The sequence below is a fragment of the Phoenix dactylifera genome, chromosome 1 (assembly GCF_051530095.1).
Source record: "Phoenix dactylifera cultivar Ajwa chromosome 1, Ajwa_hap1_PhDact_Kaust_v1.1, whole genome shotgun sequence".
NCBI classification, from domain to species: Eukaryota; Viridiplantae; Streptophyta; class Magnoliopsida; order Arecales; family Arecaceae; genus Phoenix; species Phoenix dactylifera.
The window spans coordinates 41,460,046-41,472,092 of record NC_143190.1 but is presented as its reverse complement, the minus strand read 5'-3'; the positions used below and the strand labels follow the sequence as shown (position 1 = coordinate 41,472,092).

General features: G+C 43.7%; 1 protein-coding gene and 1 non-coding gene across 3 annotated transcripts; both read right to left on the bottom strand.

Moving 5' to 3' along the window:
- Window positions 1-5,547: 5,547 nt before the first annotated feature.
- TRNAS-AGA (transfer RNA serine (anticodon AGA)) lies at window positions 5,548-5,629 on the bottom strand. The gene has a single exon. It is a non-coding gene; the product is annotated as a tRNA-Ser (tRNA).
- A 1,500-nt stretch (window positions 5,630-7,129) lies between these two features.
- LOC103696045 (uncharacterized) lies at window positions 7,130-11,137 on the bottom strand. 2 transcript variants are annotated; one of them, XM_008777545.6, is made up of 5 exons: window positions 10,553-11,133; window positions 10,235-10,298; window positions 8,725-8,889; window positions 7,951-8,016; window positions 7,130-7,847 (listed from the first exon to the last, which is right to left on the bottom strand). In XM_008777545.6, exons 1-5 carry the CDS (start codon window positions 10,828-10,830, stop codon window positions 7,599-7,601), a joined length of 822 nt encoding a protein of 273 aa, XP_008775767.4. In that variant the 5' UTR covers window positions 10,831-11,133; the 3' UTR covers window positions 7,130-7,598. The 2 variants fall into 2 exon arrangements, with proteins under 2 accessions (XP_008775767.4, XP_088557481.2); XM_088701355.2 differs by lacking the exon at window positions 7,951-8,016 and having other exon boundaries at window positions 10,553-11,137.
- Between the last annotated feature and the right edge of the window lie 910 nt (window positions 11,138-12,047).

Here is a 12,047-nt window from a genome sequence, read left to right as displayed (position 1 = left end):
GCTCGGGAGCACAGGCGAGCTCGGGGGTGAACATCCACCTGAGAATAGAAATCCGCTCGAGGGCCGAGGCCAACTCGATATTTAGAAAACCACCCGAGGGCCGAAGCTACCTCGAAAATAATAAGCTTAGGGATAAACATCTACCTGAGAATAGACATCCACTCGAGGGTCGAGGCCAACTCGAGACTTAGATATCTACCCGAGGGGTCGAAGGCAACTCGGGAATAATAAGCTCGGGGATAAACATCTACCCGAGAACGAAAATCCACTCGAGGGCCGAGGCCAACTCGAGATTTAGAAATCTACCCGAGGACCGAAGCCAACTCGAGAATAATAAGCTCGGGAATAAACATTTACCCGAGAGTAGAAATCTACTTGAAGGCCGAGTCCAACTCGAGACTTAGAAATTCACCCGAGGGCCGAAGCCACCTCGGGATTAATAGGTTCGGGGATAAACATCTACCCGAGAGTAGAAATCCGTTCGAGGATCGAGGCCAACTCGAGACTTAGAAATCCACCCGAGGGGTCGAAGCCAACTCGAGAATAATAGGTTCGGAGATAAACATCTACCCAAGAGTAGAAATCTACTCGAGGGCCGAGGCCAATTCGAGACTTAGAAATCCACCCGAGGGACCAAAGCCAACTCGGGAATAATAGTTTCGGGGATAAACATCTACCCGAGAGTAGAAATTCGCTCGAGGGCCGAGGCCAACTCGAGACTTAGAAACCACCAAAGAGGCCGAAGCCAACTCGATAATAATAGGTTCGGGGATAAACATCTACCCGAGAGTAGAAATCCGTTTGAGGGTCGAGGCTAACTCGAGACTTAGAAATTCATCCGAGGGGCCGAAGCCAACTCGGGAATAATAGGTTCGGGATAAATATCTATCCGAGAGTAGAAATCCGCTCGAGGGCCGAAGCCAACTCGAGACTTAGAAATCTACCCGAGGGGCCGAAGCCAACTCGGAAATAATAGGTTCGGGGATAAACATCTACCCGAAAGTAGAAATCCGCTCGAGGGCCGAGGTCAACTTGAGACTTAACAATCCACCCGAGGGGCCGAAGCTAACTCGGGAATAATAGGTTCGTGGATAAACATCTACCCGAGAGTAAAAATCCGCTTGAGGGCCAAGACCAACTCGAGACTTAGAAATCCACCCGAGGGGCCGAAGCTAACTCGAAAATAATAGGTTCAGAGATAAACATCTACTCGAGGATCTTGCGGACGGGGGGTGCTTTTCCTCGGCTCCCCGTTGACGCCGCAAAGCATCCCGAGTCGAGCTCAAAGGATGACTTTGTAGATGCCCCCCACTCAGATCAGGAGCATACTTGTAGAATCCTGCGGATGGGGGTACTCTTCCTCAGCTCCCCATTAATGCCGTAGGGCATCCCGAGCCGAGATCAAAGGATGACTTTGTAGATGCCCCTTACTCAGATCAGGAGCGTACTTGTAGAATCCTGTGGATGGGGGTGCTCTTCCTCGGCTCCCCATTGACGCCGTAGGGCATCCCCAGCCGAGCTCAAAGGATGACTTTGTAGGTGCCCCCCACTTAAATCAGAGGCGTACTTGTAGAATCCTACAGACGAGGGTGCTCTTCATCGGCTCCTCATTGACGGCAGGGTATCTCGAGCCAAGCTCAATGGATGACTTTGTAGATGGAACCTGCAGTTGCAAGACCCTTGGGCCCTCACTAAGTCCTGCAGGGCGCCCCGAGGCAAGCTTCGGGAGCGACTTTATAAAGTCATCGGTATACAACTCGCACTGCCAGGACATCAAACATGCGCCGAGCTTCCTAGAATACTTGAGAGACGTCTTGAAAAAATTCTGGAAGATAACTTCATTAGATTTCGACCTAAGAGAGAAAGCCCTGACCTGAAGAAGGCTAAGGTCCTTCCTTGGGGGAGTAATTTACATCTGGGGTCACCAGCCTCGAGCCAGTGAGCGTGGCCTCTTCTCGGCCCCTTGGGGCTAGGGCGACATCAACGTGAGACTCATAGGCGGGGTTCCGAACTGATAGTGCCCACACTGGGGCGTCCGTCGTCGGGTCCGTCAGATGGTTCCGAAGTCTACCCATCAAGCTCCGCTCTGTTCGTTGACCCGCCAACGAACCGACTTAGATGGCCTTGGCGGACGATCACTTCGATCTTATCTCGGAGCTGATAGCAATCCTCCGTGTCGTGGCCATTATCCCTATGGAAGTGGCAGTACTTGCCTAAACGCTTCCGTGACTTGGATGGTTGTATCTTCGAAGGAGATTGGAGGTAGCCGCAACCCTCAATTTCCGTGAGGATTTCGACCCGGGAGGACGTAAGAGGAGTATACTCCTCAAAACTTCGGTGGGAGAGATGTCTCCCAGATTTTATAGGGGACCTGCTCCTCGATTGATAACACTCCTCGCGGAGTTCCGCGACCTGATCCCAAAGCATTTGGATTTATCGCCGCACTTCCTTGACTTTATTATCGAGTTCAATAGTTGATGAAACTCCAGCCGGATGAAGGGTTTGAATAACCATGGCCTGGGTTTGGACTTGCTAGGCGAGCAAATAAAACTGCTTTGGCTAGATTTGAGAAGTTTAGTCTGCCGGCAAGTGCGATGCAGGAGGTGGACTTTGGAGAGGGCAGTCAGGCGTTGATTTCCAGCTGCTCGATGCTTTTGGGGCCCCTTGGCTCATTATCATTGTGATCACGACTCAAGCCCTTCCTTTAGCGCCAAAAATGTTGTGGTTCAAATTTGGCCCGAGGGTGACCACGCCGGTGGAGTCGAGGGAGCCGCCGGTGATTGGAAGGAGAAGACGGGAGCCACCTCCTGCGCGACCGTCGCGGACCTGCATAAAGCCTCATCGGTATTTTCGGTGAGGATCCTCCGACGATCAAGTTAGAGTGGGGTAAAATTGGTCCAGCCAAAAGTTCTTTAGAAGTTACCTGACCGAGCTATTTATAGTCTCGGTAAAGTGGCCCAAGTGGCAGAGGCACTGTCGGCCCCCATCATGAGGGGGCGTGGCTTTGAGCCGGATGGCGCGCAGCTTAGGCTGGCTGGTGGCGTGCAGTACTGCCTGTTCTTGAGAACGGTAGGGTATTGACAGTCATGGTAGGGCATGGCCAGAGTAGTCAAGGTGTCGTTTGACTGCTGAAGGCCGATTATGGAGACGTGACACGGTAGTGTGGTGAAGTACGACCACGTAGGTAGGCGTAGACCCGCACGTGGGTGCGGTCGTTGGCGAGGTCGAGCTTGTTAAATAGTCGCGTCATTCGTTGGACGAGATCGACTTGGCGGGTGCTGGGAGTAGCTCTGCTTTCCAGGTTTCGAGGCGTGCTCGGTGGAGCGCCCCGAGCTCGAAGGTCGGGGCGTACTACTGGAGTAGGCGCCCCGAGCTTGGTCGGGGTAGGTCGGCGAATGTCCGAAGGCACCCCGAGCTTGGTTGGGGGAGTCGGCGAGTATCTAAAGTTGGTGAAGCTTTTGGTGGAGTCCTAAAGACGAGCTGACCTTGAGCCGAAGTGAAGATTCAGCTGATTGTCGTTGACGTTTATTGGGTCGGAACTAGGCGGTTCTTTAGTTATGGGCTGGACGATCCACATTTCCCCCTATCACACATAAGTGCTCATTACCATCTTTTCAAAGAAGCATATACATACATACATACATGCATGCATATATATATATATATATATATATATTTAATATATATATATTACATATATATATATATATATTAAATGTAACCAGTTGTTCAACAATAATTTTTTATGTCATTTTATCCATTTCTCATTAACTTAATTTTCATGTTTCTCATTGATTAACTTCCGACTTTGAACTAATCAAGATTATAACTCAAGCCAAGACTAATATAATACCACACGTAAGCCCATGGTAGCATCCCCATGTGTCAGCCCATGGTACTATAAAGATTTCATGTGTATGCCCGTAGAGCTATCCCACACATAAGCTTGTGAAGGCTATCTCCAGTGTCAGCCCAGGCGCTATAAAGATTCCACGCGTAAGCCTGTGGTGGTTATCCCACACATAAGCATGTGGAGACTATCCCCATATATCAGCCAATGGTGCTATAACGATTTCACGCATAAGCCCGTAGAGGCTATCCCACGCAGAAGCTCGTGAAGGTTATTCCATGTATCAGCCCATGGAAGGCCAGGAATTGTCCAACTTGTTTGGATTTATTGAAGCTTATGTAGTGTGTCCTCGTACAATTACGAGGCCTTTCTTACCCTATAGGGATCATAATCAAACGTCATATGACGAGGTTAGTCCAAACTATATTTTATTCATCTAATTTATATATTATTCTTGTCAAATCAGTTACCACTGATACAATGAATTTCTTTGAAATTCAATCATGTTCTCAATATCTGATACGTATAATAACTATACAAATATATTTGTACTGAAAATCATATAAAATATATCATTGTATGCCAAATCAAATTTATCGATGTAAATCTTACGATGCAAATCCAATGGTACAAACTAATAAACACACACACACACACACACACACACACACACACACACACACACACACATATATATATATATATATATATATGGTGGCATGCCTTAGTTCTATTTGAAAATTTGAAATTGGATTGTTTGGCAATTTACTATTGAGTTATTAGATAATTGTTCATCTTAGACCTTGCATGATCTCTAGAGTATTGCTCTGGGGTTTATGCGGCCGTGTTATGTGGCCAACTCAAGTGATGGATTCGGAGCATGACAGTATAAGATGATTAGCTTTGGAGACTAGAGAGCCAACCGAAGATCACCAATAAGACCTGACTTGATGGACCCAAAGCTGGTCCGTGCCTTTTTGATATTGACTAGTGGAACCATGCAGACATTCCAAAGTATGGTTTTTAAGTTCCACCGCAACCACTGAACTTTAGTAAAGTTTAGATGGCACTGCCTCTTGCCAATTTATGCATGGAGGAGGGATTCAATCCTAAAGGACGTCAACTCTCCTCCGGACCCTTGCTTCTTTATAATTAGGTTTGTGAGCATTAGGTTCGGTCTATATACTGGACCTGAATTGTAATCACCAAAAAGAAAGAAAGAAAGAAATCAATCTATCACTTACTGTTATTAATAAGATCTGTTATGTCCAAAACCTGAGGTTGGTTTTCAGTTTGGCTCACAATGAGGAGAAGTGTTTTGCTGGACAATCTTTTCTAAAACAGATTTTTAAGGCCTTTTCAGACCTTATGGAGACACAAGGCATTTTCCTCATCAAATTACATATATTTCATGCTAGCATTAATTTATTTTTCTTGTAATCCCCAATTGAGATTTAAGAAATGCAGGACATCTTGATAAACCACAAAGGTATTCATTATGGATACCAAGTATTTGATTTGTGAAACTTTTCTAAATGTTCGTGTTCACCTCTAGGCTTTTCTAGTCTCGTGTCAAAAAAACTAGACTCCTAAAACGTAGCACATGATAGGAATTCCCTCCATAATAAATAAAGCCTTCCATGTAAGGCATAGCCTTGCCCACGTTCAAAAATAAAAATGCTCAAGGAAAAAAAGATCGTGAACGGTAGGATTCGAACCTACGCGGGCAGAGCCCACATGATTTCTAGTCATGCCCGATAACCACTCCGGCACGTCCACGTCTCGTTCGGGGTTTGAAATTAATTAGTAACTATTTGTTCGAAGCCAGGACCTCAGCAAACGAGCAAGGAGTATAAAGTATGGAACTCATAGAAATAAGGGAAAAAAAAATCCAAAACGATGTGTACAGGCTCTAGAATTACCCTGTCGGATCTAAACTTCGAAAATAGCTGACTCCTTACTTTTGGTCAGAAAACATCTGATCCCTTTGTCGATGCATATAAACAGAGTAAACCCTGCGATGAACCAGTCTGTTTATATTATCTTGCTAGACTTCCGAGTCAGTAATATTCCTTGTTTTCCAAATATAACTCTCCACAACCTTTAGCAGATAACCATTCAATGTAAATAAGCTAGCTTGAATTCAATGAGATGGGGAGCTCATGAAAGTTCAGGCAATTAATTCTTCTGATACCTATTCCAAAACATAGGTGAGAGTGGGAAGCAGGCTTATCACCAGTAGCCTCAGACAATTGAGATAACTATCAGTGTCACCAAAGGCAGCTACACTTGAACATGATACAAGGGTAGATAAAATTGATCTAGCCTATAGCTGACAAATAACATGTTACAATAGCTCGGAAAGAAATTTAGCTTTATAATATGCTTTAGTTTAGCGGTTACCACATAGCCATTGTAGGTGTTCTGGCTTGTCATGTTATTCCCTGCGTCTGCATGCACGCGTGGGCAATTTTATTATATATGCATATCGATTCTAACAACCATCATCATACAGTGACATGATTTTATGCTTACCTCTATTATTTATACAAGTATATTTCTAGATATGGTTTACATGACTATTGGAAGATGTTATGACAGCTTATGACAACCTGAGTGATGAACGTATAGTGGATCATATTCCAAATATTTCATTAGAATTGATATTAAGAATCCTGTGGTTAACAGTCTAGGCTTTGATCATTGCTGATGGTTAACAGGCATAGCTTGGAATGGGCCGAAACTAGCTCCCATGCAATTCAATTGATAAAAAGTAAAGCCAGTATGTTTTGGTAACAAAGTAAAGCCAGTATTCAACTTTAGGACCGCACCCATCCGGCTTGCATGAATTGAAATGGAACTCATTTCAACTATTCATGCAGTGCTGTACAAACTACTCAATACTTTTAAGCTTTGAAAAAATATCTTTCCATAGCCGGCATAAGAAGCTCGTCTACTCTTTCGCCCCTGATATCATCTTCTTCATCATCCTTTCATACTTTTATTTTGTCAATTTCTATACCTTTCTGTACCGATTTTTTTTTTTAAAGGAAGTGTTCTCTCACTTCCTGTGTCTCATCTCAAAAATAGAAATGGTCTGAGGCTCGATCTGGTGGAAGATGGGATCTAGAAGTCAAAAAGAGCCAGCCCCTTCATAGTTATACGAAGTATACCCTTGCCAAGACCACAGATTACATATCTTAGTCTTGCCCCAGCTTCCAAACAATAATAAAACCTCCAGTACAAGTAAGCCAGCTTGAGCAAAATCAGATAGAGAGCTCAGGAAAGTTTGGGAAGAACTATTAACACCCACACCAAGAAATCAGTAGGTGTGGCAAGACGTTCATAACAACTAGCCTCAACGCCATTAGAAGGCAAAATGTTAAAACAAATTGCCTGAATAAAGTCTTTACAGTTCTGTTACGGCGAGAAGCTACAGCTCCCTAGAATTACATATACAGAGGGCTGGTTGTGCCCCTTCCCAAGTACAAATCCAGTGCCAGCCTACTGCTACCAGGTCCTGACTCGAAGCACTGCTTAGATGATGGGGTTGTTTCGCACCATCGATGCTTGTTACGATCTTCGTGAGATCTAGACAACAAAGTCCAGGCTGGTTATCATTGGAAAAAGCTTGCAACTCATCAGTTGGCGATCTACCGATCATAATTTTAAAATAATAGAGTGCTTCTCTGGGCTGGTACAGTAAGCTCATTTGACCATGCTGCATAGTTAGCTAGCTTAGATTTCATCAATGCTGTTCCAGTTGGGCTGATGGTACCAGAGGTTCCGAATGGCTACCACCAGTACTCCATGAGTGCTCACCACCATCGGATTTTCTTTCCATGCTGCAGAGCTCTGGTGACCTGGTTGGCATCAAGGGAGGCTTCTGGAGAGCAATAAATGCCTTGTTTCCTTCGCCGCTGCCCAAGCATATGGTGTCACCCCGGCCATGCCACACACCATCCTGGACATTGTTCATCTCCAGCGTTCTGGACTCCTGCACAATCCAACCCAACTCTGCTGAAGTTTGTATGGGCTCAATTATAGATGCTTCAACACAACAATATTGATCATTAGGGTTTTGGAAATTTGATGATTACCTGGCATAATGTACAGCAGGGGCAGATGAGATGGTTAACACAGTCATCTAAATAATTGTCGCTGCCCTGCGGGCAAACATTAAATATGCAAGAACAGCAAAAGAATACATGCATTAATAGTTTATACATATAAAATGGCTCCTATAATGTGTAGGGTAGCATTAGATGCCAATCACATTAACAGTTGAGACAGGAAAGAATTGTATTATGTCTAATGCAGACACCTGAGAGGCCGAGACCCATATATAAATTCAAACATGTTATATAATACTATCAGACTCTTAGTTACCATAATTGACTACAGGTGCAGGAGCGGGTGTAGGCAAGCAGATAATTCAGAAACACTTTTGGTCAGAAAGTGTTTAAGAAGTGGGTGTGGATTCGAGCTTCCAAGAAGATTTTAAAGTAGATGCATCGCTCTAGGTAGCAGGTTCTGGCTACTAATTCAGACGAGAACTCTACCTGCTTCCATACTCATTTAATAATGATTGACAGCCGAATGGAGGATATTTACAGCCCAGGGTTAAGTATCTTGAGATCTTCACCAACATACTCAATAGAGCAAATCTTCAGGAAAATGGTTTTGGGGGGCAGGGGAGTCATAACCACAAAACATCCACAACAGTAAACATGCTGCACATGCTGTTCTAGGAAAGTGAAATTAAATAATGAGGAAAAGTTGGAGACTAAAACCATAAAACTCATTGGTACTGTTAACTAACAAGTCGATAAAAACAAAAATATCAAATGCAGTAGCATCAGGGATGTGCTTACCCTTATGTTAAACTGCTTTCTCATCCTTGTCCGAAAATAACCGAGATATATTCCAAATGAGATGACAGAAGCAACACCGATAAATAGAAAGCTATGCTGCTTGGTCATACCAAAAGCAATGAGGTTGAACAGTACAAGAATTGCAAGAACAAAATAGACAGTTCCCTGGAGAAAAATAGAAATGTTTTCATGTCAAAAGATCAGAAGATCAGATAAACAGCAAGGTCATGTTTTACTTTATCATAAGCAAAATGCAGCAATAAATTGAGCTTAATAGTTACTATATCTTGACATGTGCTCTGCACGTGCCATAAGAATACATAGATCTGACCTTTTACAGAGAAAGAGGATGGAGGAGAATTGAAATATCTTTTCTTGATGGTCTGGGAAAAGCCAGCTTTCCAAGAGTTCTATTATTTTATTATTTTACAATTCCAATGATGTTGAGATTCTAGATTTCCCATAAGTAAAAGGAGGTATGTATAGGAGTCATTACATCAAAAGATTGTTCTTGAGAGAATGTCCTTCCATTTTAAAAAAGTCTCATGTTCTAATGATAAAAAATATTGGATTTTGAGTTGTGTACATAACAAAAAGGAGAGAAAGGATTCACACACTCTCTCCCCTCTCTCTATGCCGCAGCTTTCTTTGTTTTCGTGTATAAGTGAAACATGCTGCCTATTTGCCTTTGATTTGGGGAGGAAACGTGATTCTGAGGCTCTACTTATTGTTGGCTGCAGTTTATCAATTATTGTTCAATTGTCAAAAGAAAACAAATGCATATAAGAAACTTAAACCAATCGTCTGCACCTTGTTTAGCAACTGATCACCTTTTTCATCAGTGTTTCTTGGGCTAAAATAGCTTGATATCAATTTATTAGGAAAGTTAAATTATACACTCATGGATTCTACTAAGGGAGTTGGTATACGTTTCTTTGGTGAAGACAAGGGGTTAGATGTGGGTCTGCAGACAGAAAGGTGTATGGCCTACCATTTTGAAGGTAACATAAACTGACAAAGTAAGGGAAAAGATGCTCTCACAAGTTTCAAGGGCAATACTGCAACAACCAGCAATGGCTCAACACTCATATGAATGATTAAAATTCTTGATGTGTAAAGGACAGACAATGTGGATGTTTACAGACCACTCACAAAGAAGAGATTTCCAAATAACTTTTAGCACTAGGTCCAAGCCAGTGTAGCATGAAACATTACATAATTCCAGAGTAAAGTGGTGTTAACTATCTCTAGCCCTCTTGGAACTGGAGAGATTCCAGAAAGTAATTCTCTGCACTCTATATGATGCTGGATTGCTAGCTATAGGCCAGACCCTTAAACTGTTAATTAGAACTAGTATCACATCTACTGTGTTATTGATCAAACAGCATATTGATTCACTCCTAACTTGCAAATATTCTCCTACCTCCATCATGAAACGAAATGTGAAAAAATTATGGGTCAAAATGACATATAAAATCATTAAAAATATATCTGAGAGCAGGAAGCTCACCTGAAGAAAACAATATCCAAGTTTGGCTCTTCGCATGTTCCTCCCAAATCTATAGCACGGGCAACTGCAAAAACCAAAATTCTACAATCAAACAAACCAACTCTGTTCCATAATAAACGTCCATACAAGATATGTATTTTGAATTTATACGTTGTCCCAAAAATTTAGGGGTTTGAAAGGTAAAAAGGAAACAACTTTCTGAAAGTCTTCGTCTTGAATCCACAACTTCTAAAGCCCTCAACTCATCTTCTCCAAATGAGATCTTAGCACAGTAAGAAAAAGGTTATTAAAACCAGAATCAGCAGAGGCGGAGCTCACCATGCGGACTCGATCGCGATCCGCCGGTCCTCGAAGCAATCAAGGACATGTCCCTCCCACATCCGCTGCAGCCCATCAAAATCCCCTCCCTCCTCCTCCTCCTCCTCCTCCAACATCCCCATCCGCCTCTTCTCGACCGAGAACCCCTGCGTCTGGAGCGCCACGGTGGCGCAGAGCATGTCGAAATCCAGCACGGCCAACCCTTCCACCACATTCTCCCCCTCCACCGCTCCCCTCATCACCCTCTTCTCCTCCACCTCCGCCTCCGCCTCCGCCATCACTCACCAGCACTTCAAATCAAGAGAACTGGGGCTAGGATTAGGGTTAGACTTCGCCTCTCCCTCTTGTTCCTCTTCTCATTGGAATCCCTCGCCGCATTCCTCGAAGCAAACTCCAATCCGCAATAACTTTTCCCTCCCACATCCAATGACTGCTCCCCTTGGAACCCCTAAAAGCCTCGCGCTATTTATTAACTTTAATTATGATTATGATAGTTCAGAAAAGGTGATTTCTACGCACCAAAAAAAACAAGAAGAAGAAAGAAAGAAAGAGAAGGTGGTTTCAGATTAGACTTTAGAGAGATTCCTCCGAGCGACAGGGCGAGGGAGGGGAAGGAGGTGGTTGGTCGGCCCACTAATTGGAGGTGGGTCCCACAGTCTCAGCCATTTTTTACCGCTCGCGGCTCGTCCCACTTCGATCGGGTGGCGTCCTGCCACGTGTTCTTCCTGTAATTATTTAGCCGGCTCGGCCGTTCTTCCTCCTCGCCCCGATTCAGACGCGGCTCTTGGAAGCGGCGGGATCACTGGATTATATGATCACCGCCGTTTCGACGGTTATGATTAGTGGATCACGTAATTCATCGAAGGGGATCGGGCCGATATCGACCTTGGATTGGATATTATCACAAGTTCGTAACTTGTAGCGCGGGATACAGGGAGAGGATATAGGATATAACGTGTAGCCAATGGATTGGGATAGCTTTCCCGACAATCCCTACCTGTAGGCACGCTGTTCACGTTGTCCAGACACGAACCACCGATTTCCCGCCTCCCACGGTGGAACGGCGCGAGTACACCACAACTCGACGAATCCCATCAATCTTCCATGCTATTAAATCGATAACAGAGGGAGAGAAAGAGAGAGAAAAAAAAAAGGCGTTTTGGATTTTTTTGAAAACAAAAATTCTAAGATAATCTGGAATCCATGTCTAAAATCTGAATTACTAACTCATGCTCTCTCTCCCTAGCTCTCTTGGTGGATTTTTTATCTGTTTCTCTTTATGTGCACTGCAAACGCATTTGCATGTTAACAACCTATTTTTATATTTGTTGGATCACAGTTTCTGATGACGCATTGGATTATATATATTCATTCAGAAATATCCTTCACAACCAAGATATGGACTCCATATCAGTACAATTTCAAACTATGTTGCTACATTTAGTATGGAATCCGTGCGATATGCTGAATATCAGTACGTCCTACATATCGTTTA

Bases quoted from the DNA above. Each gene is read 5' to 3' on its own strand.
- LOC103696045 (XM_008777545.6), bottom strand. From the start codon at position 10,830: ATGGCGGAGGCGGAGGCGGAGGTGGAGGAGAAGAGGGTGATGAGGGGA. The intron at 10,299-10,552 runs GTGAGCTCCGCC...TGGTTTTTGCAG, and splicing joins ATCGCGATCGAGTCCGCATG to TTGCCCGTGCTATAGATTTG. The intron at 7,848-7,950 runs GTAATCATCAAA...TGGATTGTGCAG, and splicing joins CCTGCTGTACATTATGCCAG to GAGTCCAGAACGCTGGAGAT.